Source organism: Pocillopora damicornis, chromosome 12 (genome assembly GCF_964200805.1).
Source record: "Pocillopora damicornis chromosome 12, jaPocDami1.2, whole genome shotgun sequence".
Lineage (NCBI taxonomy): Eukaryota > Metazoa > Cnidaria > Anthozoa > Scleractinia > Pocilloporidae > Pocillopora > Pocillopora damicornis.
The window spans coordinates 3,680,461-3,696,167 of record NC_142681.1 but is presented as its reverse complement, the minus strand read 5'-3'; the positions used below and the strand labels follow the sequence as shown (position 1 = coordinate 3,696,167).

General features: G+C 39.6%; 4 protein-coding genes across 7 annotated transcripts in view; 3 read left to right on the top strand and 1 right to left on the bottom strand.

The window, feature by feature from the left end:
* The window catches only part of LOC113684844 (rasGAP-activating-like protein 1), a 24,066-nt gene extending 8,359 nt beyond the window's left edge, over nt 1-15,707 (bottom strand). For 2 of the 4 annotated variants that reach the window (XM_089190099.1, XM_027202263.2), the window contains exons 1-7: nt 14,534-14,730; nt 14,325-14,381; nt 12,678-12,791; nt 12,068-12,224; nt 11,679-11,719; nt 11,322-11,445; nt 10,628-10,756 (exon numbers count right to left, since the gene is read on the bottom strand). In XM_089190099.1, the coding sequence (XP_089046225.1) occupies nt 10,628-10,756; nt 11,322-11,445; nt 11,679-11,719; nt 12,068-12,224; nt 12,678-12,791; nt 14,325-14,381; nt 14,534-14,598 (687 nt within the window). In that variant the 5' untranslated portion in view covers nt 14,599-14,730. The other 2 variants (XM_089190100.1, XM_027202254.2) reach the window with 2 other exon arrangements.
* LOC149036122 (uncharacterized) lies at nt 1,260-3,375 on the top strand. Its single transcript, XM_089190102.1, has one exon. It carries the CDS (start codon nt 1,392-1,394, stop codon nt 3,033-3,035), a length of 1,644 nt encoding a protein of 547 aa, XP_089046228.1. The 5' UTR covers nt 1,260-1,391; the 3' UTR covers nt 3,036-3,375.
* LOC113684858 (uncharacterized) lies at nt 4,550-6,881 on the top strand. The gene has a single exon (XM_089190103.1). It carries the CDS (start codon nt 4,989-4,991, stop codon nt 6,534-6,536), a length of 1,548 nt encoding a protein of 515 aa, XP_089046229.1. The 5' UTR covers nt 4,550-4,988; the 3' UTR covers nt 6,537-6,881.
* On the top strand, nt 7,940-10,560 carry LOC149036121 (uncharacterized). Its single transcript, XM_089190101.1, has one exon. The coding sequence runs from the start codon at nt 8,573-8,575 to the stop codon at nt 10,226-10,228; it is 1,656 nt and encodes a 551-aa protein (XP_089046227.1). The 5' UTR covers nt 7,940-8,572; the 3' UTR covers nt 10,229-10,560.

Here is a 15,707-nt window from a genome sequence, read left to right as displayed (position 1 = left end):
ATTATAAGTGTATCTGTGTCATCTTTCGAAATCACGTACATACACCACATTCTAATTCAGTGAGGTTACTGAGACTGAAAGGACGCGATTTTGTTATTAATTTTGTTCTTCAGTAAGTTACTTAATCAACCACTAAAAAATTCTTTTGAAATGAAGCTTTTCAAAATAAGTTTTATTGTGGGTGTGTTATTTTACGAATTCTTGCACCTCAATATATCTTAGCAAGATAAATATTAAGACTAAAAGACGCGAAATCATCATGATCACTAATTTTGACTTGTTGAGCATGAAAGTATCTTATCTCGTACTTTACACCACAGAAAGCAAACCTTTTAAACATGGACGCCTGAAATGCCAACTATTGTAAAGTTCCTCTTCAACACTCTATTCTCATTAGTTTCTTCTGGGTCACTGACACAGGTCAGAGCGTGGGGGTTCTTGAATGCTTCATCGTCTGCCGTGCAGAGGTACATTTCTGTGCAATGAAGTCCTGTGTTTTCGCTTGCAGGCAGATGTCTTACACTAGCACGTCTTCGGCTTGAGATGGCATGCTGCTGTCGGTGCTTTTGTGATGAGCAGTGGCACGAGAAGTCCCCCGTTCCCAAACCATCCATGACCCTTCGGCGATTCAAGTCCCTTTATAGTTCGCCCCTTCGGATTCATAACGATAGTGAAACCGCTTATACTGCATCTTTGACTAAGAATTTGTTTTTGCAACGTTAGCAAGGCTTGAAACGCTCTGGGATGAGTGTCACGCTTGGTCTCTTCGTACTCTGTGTACAGAGTCGGCGAAACGGATAGCGTTCGAATTCTTTCACTTTCTAGAAGCGCTTGAGGATTCTAAATAGAGGTAGAATATTTCCTAAGGAAAATTGGTTTATTTTAAAGAGAAATATGGAGTTATTTGAGGATCGTGTCCAGTCGTGTCATTGAAAAGTTTCCGAGTGTCAAGCGCTTGGATGGCTTTGTACTCTGTATACAGGGTTGGCGAAAACATCAAGTTCGAAATTTTTAGCTGCCTGGCTTAACGACCGCGTTGCATCAAGGTTAAAAATGGGCCTTGGAGATAAGGAAAATCCAGTGTCATATTGCATTTGTAAAATTAAAATTATCCTTCATCCGAGGCCGGAAGTGTATTTCATGAATTTCAAACGGGTGTTTTTCCCTCGTGGTCTCACCAAATAAGTAATTCAGGGTATCGATTGAACGCGCCAACGTCATAGCAGGTTTTTAGCGCATACAAATTAATTGTTACAACTTCGATTTTTTCACGCTTGTCTCTTCTTACACTAACACTTTTGATAGGGGAAAATCTTAAAGTAGTAATCTTGATCCGCTTCTCGACAATCAAACAGTCGAAGTTGTGTATCAAACCCAGCAGGGAGTGGACCATGATTTGTTTACTGCTTATCGCCTTTGGGACGCTTCTCTCTGATTCGGGCTTCGTTATAGTAACCGAAGCACAACAAGCCAAGATCCTACTACACTCAGTGAATGAAAAAAGTTCGCCGAATGCATTTGAGCTGAACTCTGATGTTTTGAAAGAGATATCACAGATGGAACCACCGATCCGAGTTATCGCCGCCGTTGGAAATGCTCGAGTTGGAAAATCAACCTTCCTAAACGTATTCAGTTCTATTATCAGTCGAGAGGGAAAATCTAACGTAATTGAAGAGGTTTTTAAATCCGGTGCCTCGTTGGATCCTGTCACTTGTGGTGTATGGGCGCACATAATACGACATTCCGATAAAAATGGAAGCATACTTTTGCTTGATGTGGAAGGTACAGATTTAGGAAATGATAGTGTAACTGATCGCCTTAGTATGTTTACAACCATGTTGTCTTCCGGACTGAATATATTTGCGCTACAAGTCGTGAAAAACGGAGATATCGACTTCCTTTATCGCATAGTACGCTTGAGCGAGCTTGTCTTCGAAGGAAGAGATTTTCCAAATAATTTCCCCAAACTTCGAATCGTTTTACGGACAAATCTAGACGTCCCCGATGATGACAGCCTTGAAGATTATATCCTTCAGAAAATCTTTCATCCTGACGGGCAGAGCACGGAAAAGGAGAAAACGATCAAGAAATACTTTCCAAAAGATCGTATTTCAGTGAGTCACATCCCTTCGGTAGATAATCCCTCCGAATTATTCAGAGACCTAAAGCGCTTGCAAAAGAGTTCTGCTTGGAATTTGTTCGAAAAGTTGGTGCAGAAGATGAAGGACAGCCCTGTAAAAAATACTTCTAGAGGCCTTCCGGTTGACGGTGAAGCACTTCGTGTCCTCACTAAAAAGCTCGTTGAAGCAATGAATAGTGCTAATGATTCTTGGAAAGATTTCGGAAATGTATATGCCGCCATGGAAAGGTATATTTGTACAAGAAGATACGAAAAGTATATCAAGCGTGTCTTACTGCAGCAAACCTCGAGAGAAATGGAAGACAATATCTCGAAAGCTTTACGTAAATTTGAACAGGAATGCAGTCTACCAAGCGAGATAGAAAAGGCGGAGGAAGAACTTACGAGTACGCTGAAAGAGAAAAGAAAGCGCGAGGAGGAAGAAAAAAGAAGACAAGAAGAATGGAGAAGATTGGAAAAACAGAGAACAAGATATGAAGAAGTAATAAGGACACTAAAGGAAGAAAAAAGGAGACTAGAGGAAGAAAAAAAAAGACGAGAAGAAAAAGAAAATTTGTGGGAATATGCTAAGAGCGCTGCTAAGTATTTAACCCCACTCCTCGCAGGTGCCTACTTTTTCAGCGACGAAGATCTGAAAGACAATGTAACAACTCTTTCCTGCTCCGAGTTCAACGATATCGGCCTGAGGGGGGTCTGCTGGAAATGGAATGAAAACGCTCAGAAGACCTTCGGACTGACCGGGGAGGACTGCGGAGTGATTGCTCAGGAAGTTAAAGTTCTATATCCTTGGGCTGTGACAGAAAGAACGGATGGCTATCTACGAGTGCACTATGGCATTCTGCATGAAATGATCAACGTTGCCCACAGCAAAAGGCAGTCATCTCGTTTCTTTTAAGTTTTTATAGTTGTATCAGTCAATCTGGAATCCCTGACCTAGACTTGTTTAATTGTTTCAGTTGTAGCGCATAGTCAAAACCAAGAGAATGGAAACATCTCATCTTAGGACGTAGGACGTAGGATGTAGGACGGAAGCCAGGACCCCCAAAAAGAGTTCCGTAGACTGATCGAGTGAGAAAAAATATGATAGTGGATTTTGATAGAAAAATGCTGGCTGATTAATGTCAAGTAGTTTGAAGCCTGTTTTGTTGTATAGGTTTTATATCAAGGGACTGTATCTATACGCCACTCCTTTAAATCATGGAAACGAGGCGCAGCCATTAAACCACTGATATTGCCTACACTTATTATTGCCTACACGGAAATCTTCAATTATAGTTACATCTTTACAACATGAATCTCAAACATGGTTGTGCAAATTGAGGTCACGTGACCGAGCGCCATTTATTCGGCCTCTGAAGCATAAATGGGTGAAAGGTGCATTTTTATTCTGTTATTTTATATGAAAGGGTCATACAATCTACAGTTTCAACCAAATTTCAGGTTATTTAGCTCTGTATTACGTGACACCGTATTAAGCGGGTACCCTGTAACAAACGGTCGATTTCGAAAAGTCCCGAATTTTTTCCCTCAAATGCTGTAACTTTTGCCTCTATCATGGATAATGATCAGATAAAATAGCGTTTTTGTCCTTTTTTATGATTTACCTCTGTGGCACCTGTATTAAGCGATCAAAGCGCCATTCTTCGTTAATGACTGCTGAACACAGGTTCGACTGCACCATTTTGTCCCATTTACGGTTGGATATTAAACGAGGCTCACTAAGGTAATCACTGTTTACATCCATTTCTTATGCATTTATGAAGAACAGCTACTGATATATCGTAAGCTGCTTATGACAGGGCCAGCCATGCTCAACCAATGCAAAATATAGCCACGTGACCAGGCACGTGAACTCCGAAGAGGCCTCAATCGCTTTTGCGTTACAAACGAATGAAATTATACGTGTATCTGTGTTATCCTTCGAAACATCTAATTTTTACCACATTCTAACTCAGTGAGATGCGTACTGGGACGAAAAATACGATATTATTGTTATTTTGTTCTTCACTAAGTTACTTAATCATTTATCCGATCTGAAATGAAGCTTTTCACAATACGTTTTATTGTAGGGATGATATTTTACGAATTCTCGCACCTCACTATAGTTCAGTAAGGTACATTTTAAGACTAGAAGACGCGAAATCATCACTTATTTTGACCTGTTGAGCATGAAAGTGGCTTATCTTGACGTTACTCGACAGAAAGCGAACCTTTCAAACATGGACGCCTTAAACGCCAATTATTTTAAAGTACCTCTGTAATTCTCTATCCTCATCACTTTCTTCTGAGTTACTGACACAGGTCAGAGCGCGGGGTTCTTGAAGGCTTCATCGTCTGCCATGCAGAAGTACCCTTCTGTGCAAGCAAGTCCTGTGTTGGCATGCTGGCATGCTGCTGCCGGTGCTTTTGTGATGAGCAGTGGCACGAGAAGCCCCCTGTCCCCCAGCTATCCATGACCCTCCCTTCATACTTCGCCCCTTCGGTTTCATAACGAAAGTGAAACCGCTTATACTGCATCTTTGATCAGGAATTAATGTGTTTTGAAACGTTTGCAAGGCTTGAAACGCACCGGAAAGAATGAAAACCAACGAAGGTAAAATGAAGCAGACTTTTCCATACTTAACAACAGTTAACGTGTAGGTCTTTAAATGGAGACCATAGAGATAAGGAAAATCTAGTATCATTTAGCATTAGTAAAATGCAAATTACCCTATGGCTTCCTGCTTGACCGAAAGTGATTTCATGAATTTTAAACAGGTGTTTCACCCCCGTGGTCTCACCGAATAAATGATTTGGGGTAACGAATTTGTTAATTAAACTCCTTTCTTTGAATAGCAGGGAGTGAATCATGATTTGCCTTCTCCTTATCGCTTTTGGAACGCTTCTCTCTGATTCGGGCTTCGTTATAGTAACCGAAGCACAGCAAGCTAAGATCCTACTGCGCTCAGTGAATGACAAAAGTTCGCCGAATGCATTCAAGTTTGAGTTGAAGCTTGATGTTTTGAAAGAGATATCGCATATGGAGCGACCGATCCGAGTTATCGCCGCCGTTGGAAATGCTCGAGTTGGGAAATCAACTTTCTTAAACTTAGTTGGCCATATTTTGGATGAAAAGAGAACATCTTCTGTAATTGAAGAAGTTTTTAAAACCGGCACTTCAATGAAGGCAGTCACTCGCGATGTATGGGCATACGTTATTCGCCAAGAAGAGGGAAGCATGCTGTTGCTTGACGTGGAAGGTACGGATTTAGGAGACGACACTGTCACTGATCGCCTAAGCATGTTTACAGCCATGATGTCTTCCAGATTGAATGTTTTTGCAGTAGACTTTTTGGGAAACGCTGACACTGATTTCCTTTATCGAATGGCACGCTTGAGCAACCTTGTGTTCAAAGATAAAAACATTTTAGATCATTTCCCAAAACTGCAAATCGTGTTGCGGACTAATCTCGGTAGTGATGGCGATTATAACTTCGAAGAAATTATCAGAGGTGAAACTTATAAAGGGAAGGAAGATAAAATGGAAACGATCTATAAATTTTTTCCGAAGGATTCCATCGCAGTCACCCGGATTCCGTATGTTCACAATGCCGCTCAGCTATTCAGAGATCAAAATGTGTTAGAAAACAGCTCTGCTTGGAAAGCGTTCAAAACCGCGATCGAGAAAATTAAGGAAAGTCCAGAAAAAAAAACTTTTGAAGGAAGTTCTATCGACGGTGAAGCGCTTAGCGACCTCGCCGAGCGGCTGGTTCAAATAATGAACAATAATTCATGGGAATATTTTGGAAACATGTACGAAACCTGGGAAAGAGATATTTGTAGAAAGAGTTACAAAGAGCACATTGAGCCGGTTTTAAAGCGGAGAACCTCAATCGAAATACAAGACGAGATGATAGAGGCCTTAGAGGAATTTAAACTTGTGTGTAACCTACAAGAAAAAATAGAGGATGCGAAGGAAGAGCTCAAGCGTACAGCAAGGGATAAAAGAGAGTTTGAAGAACAGGAAAAACAAAGGAAAGAAGAAAGAAGATTACAAGAAGAGAAGAGAAAAAGAGATGAAGAAAGTTGGTGGGAATATGGAAAGACCGCTAGTAGTTATTTAGGTACATTTATCGCAGGTGCATACATTTTCAGTGATAAAGATCTGAAAGACAACTTAACAACCCTTTCCAGCTCCGAGTTCAACAATATCGGCCTGAGGGGGGTCTGCTGGGAATGGAATGAAAACGCTCAGAAGACCTTCGGACTGACTGGGGAGGACTGCGGAGTGATTGCTCAGGAAGTTAAAGTTCTGTATCCTTGGGCTGTGACAGCAGGAACGGATGGCTATCTACGAGTGCACTATGGCATTTTGTATGAAATGATCAACGTTGCCCACAGCAACAGGAACTTGTAACGTTCATTTTGAGTTTTCATTGTTGTATTAGTCAATCTAGAATCCATTATCTTGATTTTTTGACTTGTTTTCAGTCGTAGCACTTATTCAAAACCAAGAGAAATGAAACACCTAATCATGATGGATGTAGATCGGAGGCCAGGACCCCCCTAAAAAGGGTTTCGTAAAGTGATCGAGTGAGAAAAAATTTGATGGTGGATTTTGATAGAAAAATGCAGGCTGATTAATGTTAAGTAGTTTGGAGTTGTATTGTTGTACAGGCTCTCTGTAAAGGGACTGTATCTATACGCCACTCCTTTAATTCATGGAAACAAGGCACAGTCATTAAACCATTGATATTGCTTACACTTATCGCTTATTATAAAAATCTTCAATTATAGTTACATATTTACAACATGAATTTCAAACGTGCCCAGGTTGTGTAAATCGAGGTCACGTGACCGAGCACCGACTAAAATAGCCTTTTAGTGCTGTCATGAGCACATTTATACGGCCTCTGTGGCATAAATGTGTAAAATGTGCATTTGTGTTCTGCTATTTTATATGAAAGGGTCGTACAATCTACAGTTCTGACCAAATTTTAGGTTATTTAGACCTGTATTACGCGGCACCGTACGGTCACCCTGGAATAAACGGTCGGTTATCAATTTTTTCCCTTCAACTGCTGTAACTTTTACTTCCATCATGGATAATTATCGCATAAAATAGCGTTTTTGTCCTTTTTTTTACATACCTCTGTGGAACCTGTATTAAGCAGTCATACCGCCATTCCTCGCGGGTGACTGCTTAACACAGGTTCGACTGCACTATTTTCGTCCCATTTACGGTTGGACATGAAACAAGGCTCAGTCAGGTTAACAATGTTTACGGCCATTCCTTATGTTTCTAACATATCGTAAGCTCTTAATGACGTAAGGCCAGCCATGCTCAGCCAATGCAAAATATGGCCACGTGAACAGGCACGTGACCTCTGAGGAGGCCTCGATCGCTTTTGCGTTATACGTGTACCTGTGTTATCCTTCGAAATTTTTTTTTTTAACAACATTCTAACTCAGTGAGATGTATACTAGGACTGAAAAATGCCTTATTATTATTATTATTGATATTTTTCTTCATTAAGTTACTTAATCACTTATCCGTTCTAAAATTCTTTTGAAATGAAGCTTTTCACGATAAGCACCGGCAGCAGCATGCCTTGTCGAGCCGAAGACGAGCTAGTGGAAAACGTCCGCCTGTCAGCGAAACTGCTCCTGTAACAACACAGGACTTGCTTGCACAAAAGGGTGGTTCTGCATGACAGACGATGAAACATTTAAGAACCCCCACGCTCTGACCTGTGTCAGTGACTCGGAAGAAAGTAATGAGGATAGAGTATTGAAGAGAAACTTTACAATAGATGGCTTTTAAGACGTCCATGTTTAAAATGTTCGCTTTCTGTCGAGTAACGTACGAGATAAGTTACTTTCATGCTCAACAGGTCAAAATTAGTGATGATATTGCGTCTTTTAGTCTTAATATGTATCTTAATGCGATAAAGTGAGGTGCGAGAATTCGTAAAATAACATCTCTACAATGAAACTTTTGTGATGAGCGGTGGCACGAGAACCCCCCTGGTTCCCCAACCATCCATGGCCCACTGGTGATTCAAGTTCCTTCATAGTTCGTCCCTTCGGATTCATAAGGAAAGTGAAACCGCTTAAACTGCATCTTTGACTAGGAGTGTGTTTTGCAACGTTTGCAAGGCTTAAAACGCCCCGGAAAGAAAGAAAAACTATCGAAGGTAAAATGAAGCAGACTTTTCCATACTTCAGAACAGTGAACTTCTGAGTCTTTAAAAGGAGACCATAGAGATTAGGAAAATGCAGTGTCATACTGCATTGGTAAAACGCAAATTACCTTAGGGCTTCCTCTTAGGCCGGATGTGTATTTCATGAATTTTAAACAGGTGTTTTTCCCTCGTAGTCTCACCGAATAAATAATTTAGGGTATGAAACTCGTGTATCAAACCCTTTCCTTTGAACAGCAAGAAGTGGACCATGATTTGTCTACTGCTTATCGCCTTTGGAACGCTTCTCTCTGATTCGGGCTTCGTTAAAGTAGCCGAAGCACAACAAGCCAAGATGCTACTGTACTCAGTGAATAACAAAAATTCGTCGAATGCATTTCTGCTGAACCCTGATGTTTTGAAAGAGATATCAGAGATGAAGCCACCGATCCGAGTTGTCGCCGCCGTTGGAAATGCTCGAGTTGGAAAATCAACCTTCCTAAACTTATTCAGTTCTATTTTAAGTCTGGAGGGAAAGTCTGACGCAATTGAAGAGGTTTTTGAATCCGGTGCCTCGTTGGATCCTGTGACTCGTGGCGTGTGGGCGCACATAATAAAACATCCCGATAAAAATGGAAGCATACTTTTGCTTGATGTGGAAGGTACGGATCTAGGAAATGATTATGTAACTGATCGCCTTAGTATGTTTACAGCCATGTTGTCTTCCGGACTGAATATTTTTGCACTACAAGTCGTGAAAAACGGAGATATCAACTTCCTTTATCGCATAGTACGCTTGAGCGAGCTTGTCTTCGAAGGTAGAGATATTACAAATAATTTCCCTAAACTTCGAATCGTTTTACGAACAAATCTAGACGTCCCCGACGATGACAGACTTGAAGATGATATCCGTCAAAAAATCTTTTATTCTGAAGGGCAGAGCATGGGAAAGGAGAAAATCATCGAGAAATACTTTCCAAAAGATCGTATTACAGTGAGTCATATCCCTTCGGTGGATAATCCATCTAAATTATTCAGAGACATGAAGCGCTTGCAAGAAAGTTCTGCTTGGAATTCGTTTGAAAAGTTGGTGCAGAAGATGAAGGATAGCCCTGTAAAATATTCATCTAGAGACTCTCCAATTGACGGTGAAGCACTTCTTGTCCTCACCACAAAGCTCGTTGAAGCAATGAATAGTGCTAATGATTCTTGGAAAGATTTCGGAGATGTATATGCCGCCGTGGAAAGGTATATTTGTACAAGAAGATACGAAGACTATATCAAGCCTGTCTTACTGCAGCAAACCTCGAGAGAAATGGAAGACAATATGTCGAAAGCTTTACATAAATTTGAACAAGAATGCAGTCTACCAAGCGAGATACTAAAGGTGAAGGAAGAACTTAAGAGTACGCTGGAAGAGAAAAGAAAGCGCGAGGAGGAAGTAAGAAGACAGGAAGAATGGAGAAGATCGGAAGAGAGAAGATGGGAAGAAGAGAGAACAAGATTGAAAGAAGAAAAGAGGAGACTAGAGGAAGAGAAACGGAGACTAGAGGAAGAAAAGAGAAGACGCGAAGAGCAAGAAAATTTGTGGGAATATGCTAAGAGCGCTGCTAAGTATTTTGCCCCATTCCTCGCGGGTGCATACTTTTTCAGCGACGAAGATCTGAAAGACAATGTAACAACGCTTTCCTGCTCCGATTTCAACGATATCGGCTTGAGGGGGGTCTGCTGGAAATGGAATGAAAACGCTCAGAAGACCTACGGACTGACTGGGGAGGACTGTGGAGTGATAGCCCAGGAAGTTAAAGTTCTGTATCCTTGGGCTGTGGCAGAAGGAACGGATGGCTATTTACGAGTGCACTATGGCATTTTGCATGAAATGATCAACGTTGCTCATAGCAACAGGAACTCGTCTCGTTTATTTTAAGTTTTCATTGTTGTATTAGTCATTGTAGATTCAATGATTTTGACTTTTTTACTTGTTTTCAGTTGTAGCACTTAGTCAAAACCAAGAGAATTGAAACACGTAATCATAGGGCTCATAGAGAACTCCATCAACTCTATCAAGCGCGGAATACTGCTTCGATGAACGTTTTTGTTTCGCGTTTTATCGGCTGAGAACATGTAAATGCTGAGTTTTTTCAAATCTGTGGCTTGGAGCCATTTAGCAAAATCTTTCACGTTATCACAAAATTATAAATTTCTGTAACCCCTGTAACTGTTTGAAAATTAAACCAAATATTTTTGTTACTTCTGAAAGGAATGGTGGACATATTACGAATGAAAATCACCATCATTATATAAACCCCACAGTTTCATTGATTACCTGCCCAAAACAGCAGAGTGCATCAGATTCAATCTTCACTTCAGCAGTCATCTTTAGTTCCTGTAGCGGTTCTTTCACGTCCACCTCTAAGCATTTCTGTTTTGCAGGAATCCACATCTTTTTGTGCCCCTGGAGAGATAAAAAAAAGATTTAAAGGATCATTTCATCTCCCTCAGACAAATTTATGAGGCCACCGTAATTAAGGTTCCCATAAGTCATGTTCCTGTCTAAGTTTGCTCGAAATTTGAAGCTTTTAATATATTAATATATTAATATATTAATACAGTATTAATATATATTAATATATTAATACAGTATTAATATATATTAATATATTAATACAGTATTAATATATTAATACTGGTGGATTATCCGTAAGTTTTACAAGTTATGGAAGTTATGGAAGTTTTTATGACCATGAGAATGTTGGAATGGTGGGGGGGGGGGGAGGAGGAGGGGAGCTAGGGGCAAGGAAATAGGTGCCCCCCCCTTTAACCCTCTCAACTACAAACAAAATATTTCTTTGTCAGCGAAACTCAGATGAAGCCTTGATGTAAGATACCAGTGGAACACGAACGTTGTTCTTGGATGGGACACTTTACTCTTCACCTTAAAGGCCATGGATTTTATTCCATTAATTGCCGCCACCCCCGGATTGACCAACCGTTTCCTACACTCTACTGTAAATTTTTACCTCTGCGAGTTTGACGACTGTTTCTCGTAATGATAATCGCATCTGACCACCGCCTGTACTTGATTCCCTGAGGGTGAGCTTTACAGATGGCTCTAAAATGCTACGGCCTGTCTCGGGGAGGTCCCTAGAGGAGATAGATGAAGATGTAACTTCCCCTCAGCAGTTTTAATACATTATCCAGCAAACAGGTGACGAGAATAGACAACTATCTTAGTTTGAGGATATTCTGTTAAGAAAACACCAAATTCTCTTGACCAGTTTACAAAGAAATATGGGAAGGTCAGAAGTGAGAATTTCTAGTCAGATCTAGGACACTTAATTGATTAAAAAAAGGTACATGATCTGAGGTCCAATTACCTGACTTCTACAACTTTTGCTCTGATTTTCTTAACATCTCCCTGGTTGCAAAAGTGAAAAAAAAAGCATCCTGTTACAAATTATTCTCTTTGAATTCCACCCATCCAGGAGCACAGTAAAAAGCGCTACGTTAGACCCTGAAATGGGAAGACGGTAACAAGTATACTATTCCGTCCCACAGGTGAAGAGGAGTAAGATCTTCACCTTCACTTGTTTCAGTACTCTCGCAGCATTTTTCAACTGAAGGTTACTGCTATTGTGTTGTTCCTCGTTAGTCTTCGTCGTAAAATCGTGAGTGGTCGTGATTTCTTCGGGACATTTGGTAAAAACTTAACTTTGTGGCTTTAGGTACTCGTGAAATTAAGTCGTGTTGTGCGGACTTTTTTTACCTTTTCGAACAGTGTTGTTTCAATTCTGATATCACCTTGAATGTCTGAATAGTTGTGCATATCGGCTAAAGACACGGGAAACCATTTGTCCAGTCCCTTGGAACTTTGCGCCAATGTCTCTCGGTCAAATGTCACTCGACCAATAAGATCATCGACCCTAGCGAAAAAAAGAAAAGCACTTTCGAAGTTACCAACTAAAACTGGGTATCTCTCGGCGGAATTGCGGTATATAACGTTTGTGATGATTCAAAATTGTGTGTGGCAGCAGATGAACCTTAGTTAATCTAACTGCCAATATATAAAAAAAAAAGAAAAATATCATATGGGGCCAATGAGAACTCAAGAATACATTTTGACAGTTTGAAGCGCGGGAAAACGCAAGTGTCAAGACGCAGAGGGTAACTGTTTGCTTTTGATTGGTTCAGAGAGCGGCACGAGCTTTCTAGACCAATCACAAATAAGAAAAAGAAACACCAATGCAATATTTCTATCGACAGTCAAATGAAAATTGCCGTTTGCGCGGAACGGTCTTTTGAAACATGGTTCATTACATAATGTCAGTTTTGTCGGTCGAAAAGCATTCAGACGAGAAAAGTGCAGCTATTATTACCCAATGGTGTCCTCATCATAAACAAAAACAGACAAATTCGTAAAACCAACAGGAAGAAACATAGTATACTCTTCTCCCCAAAATGGCTCCAAATCTCTCCAAACTGTGGCAGTTCTACAAAAGAGGAAACAGTGTCACAACTTAGGTGATAAGTTATTTCACGAGAAAAAAAATTAATGCACAAGCCAAATGTTGTTAATATCAATGTTCCTTAGGTTCCGAGGAAATGTCTAGGTGTGCTTGAAAATGTTAAAAGGGAAATTGAATTTTAACCTGGCCTAAAGGGTATCGAGAGTGTTGACAAAAATCCTTTATTGAGACAAGGTGAACAGAGAGAGCAAATCAAAACAAGCGATTTTCAACCCCTCTAGTTTGATTTTAATAGTGGTCTAAGAGTTCGGAAGAGAAAAAGAAACAACAGTGTGTCGTGCTTACTTTATGATCTTCGCGACAAAACTGTTTTTATTACAACATTAAGTTATTGCTAAACAAGGCCTTAACATGTTCCTCCAGATCAGGCCGCTACTATAATCAATTTAGTTATTCAATTACCCAAGGAGACTCAAAAGTTTACCGAAATGTTTTGAATAGAGTCATTACGGTTGGTACTACCTGGCGTGAAAAATTATTCATTCTTGGCCGAAGGATTTGTCGCAAGATTTGCATTTATCTCCCACGCAAAACTGAATTCATTGAACCGATTCGAGCGGGCAAAACGGACGGAAATTGATTTATATCTGTTGATGCGATCTTCAAGACCCTTTCCCTTCTCATATCCGTTTTGAACGAGGTATAATAGCCTCGTGAACGACAAAGAGCCCTTTGTTCTTTCACCAGATTGATATTTTAGAAATTAAAATTATTTTCCGCTTTGCTCGATCAAACTAAACGTTGTCTTAAATTGACCTCAACTCAATGTTAAAATGGTTCAGTTAATTATCACCTTTAATTAATTGCTTTTTTACACCTCGCAAGAGTCAATTACACCAGATGGTCTCTGAGCAATAAACATCTAATTAGGGTATAATTTTTCTACTATGATCTTCGACTTGGAAGAATGAAAAAAAAAGTGGATCGATGACCTTTTTTCCCGCTTTTTTTTTTTATATACCAAGCTTTGTTTATATTTGAGTCAGTATGTAGATTTTGGTCAAATCACTTTTAGGAATGTGATCGGGTTTATTCGATATACACTGCTTGAACAGATCATAGATGTCGCCTGCTTTCGGATCGTAAGCGAAAGAATCGTAACTAAGCGGCCGAAAATAAATTTGTAATATAACCACGTCCGCTAGGTGCCTGATTTCGTCTGTGCATTTTTACAAGGAAGTAAGTTTTATTCAAAGATTTGTCGCGAGATTAAATCAGCTGTCATGGCGTTGTTCACTTACTGTTTACTTTGTTAAATTTTGGACTCTACACTTTCTTGTTTATTCCCGTCAGATATTTAAACATTGAAACCGGAAAACCCCGTAAAGTATGTGGCAACTAAGCAATTTTAACTTAAAATCATACAAAGTTACCTGCGATTTTCATAGATTGTAAAACCTTTTAGCAATGATTTACTTTCATCAAAAGACTTGACACTCGTTGTTAGTACAGTATAAGTCAATTAGCAACAGAAAAAGCCCAAAAGTATTTACTTACCTCGCTACAGGCTCGTTGTCCACTTTCACAATGCAGTATGGATCACTCTTTCCAGAGCTATTTACAAAATAAAATAAAACAAAATCAAATAATTCCCGAGTGAACTAACTGAACATTGACCGGGACAAAATTCCTTTCATTCAAAAGCGTTAATAACGTGCGAAAAACAAATATATTATTTAAGAATGAAATCGTCCGCTCCAACTCACATGTCCTTCCGAGGTAAATTCTTTCCCTCGCCAATGCGAAGATACAAAATAGTGCTCTTCGCCATTTTACCGGGTTGATTTTCGTCTACAAGGCGGAACTGTTGGCAGAAACAAGTATAACAGAGGAAAACTGATGCAAGATCAACGGTGGTGTTAGCACCCTAACTTTTTGTCGGGAAACAACGGAAAAACTTCTCCCTTACGTGTAGAACTCTCAGTTTAAAAACCGATTCATTAACGGTCCATGTGACTCCCTGGGCGCCGAGTTGCGTAAAAGCTATCAAATAATATCATAATATATTGTCTGACCCGCGGACCATCAAAGGAATTTGTTTATCTCTAGGCCTATTTGCAGGTTAGCATATCATTAAATTGTTAAAAATAAACAGACAGCCTGTATCTGACAATAAGCGAGCACTCTCAAAATTTTGAGCAATGAATCTCATTATCCTCTGTGCGAAAATTGTGTTGATCTATAAAATTCTCAATTAAGGTCCCATACGTTCGAATGGTAACTAAGAATATGGTTATTTTCGTCGAAATTATCATTATTTTTTTAAATTTTGGTCTCAAACGTCTTACAATATCGCTGTCTATGTTGTGTGACGTTTTGTTGTTTTTTCTCTCCATGGCTGAGCAACTGCGTCATTCATGAGATGAAATATAGGGGGCAGTCCTGAAACAAAATATAAGAGCAGCATTTACGTTTGTTATAATACTTTTCACTGTCACAAAAACGTTATCAAGTCATCTGCTCCATTCATGGTTACCATTGGAGCATCCTTAGATAAGAAGAGAACAAAAAAATTATTAATTAAAAAAAGAAAAAAAAAAAGAAAAAGTATTATCGTCTCCTACGACGTACGAAATTTTGGAAGACAACTTTATATGCTTTGTTGCAGACTTATTTAAGAGTTATAAAGCAGCGAACTGAAAGCGTTGTGATCATAAAATCTTAATAGTTCCTTGTCTGATTGTCTGAGGTCTCCCACGGTTTAGCGATAGAGTTAATCGCAACTAAAACTCGGGGATATTACTTCAAATGAGAATGTTTTTTCTGGGATATCCATTACTAATGTCTTATAAGGACCAGTTAGTTAAGTTTTGTGTAGCGGCACCTACCTGATTTTATATGGGATTCGTTTGCGATATCCAAGGTAATTGAATCGAAGCG

Excerpts from the sequence above, each read along its gene's own strand:
- LOC149036122 (XM_089190102.1), top strand. The coding sequence starts at position 1,392 with ATGATTTGTTTACTGCTTATCGCCTTTGGGACGCTTCTCTCTGATTCG.
- LOC113684858 (XM_089190103.1), top strand. The coding sequence starts at position 4,989 with ATGATTTGCCTTCTCCTTATCGCTTTTGGAACGCTTCTCTCTGATTCG.
- LOC149036121 (XM_089190101.1), top strand. The coding sequence starts at position 8,573 with ATGATTTGTCTACTGCTTATCGCCTTTGGAACGCTTCTCTCTGATTCG.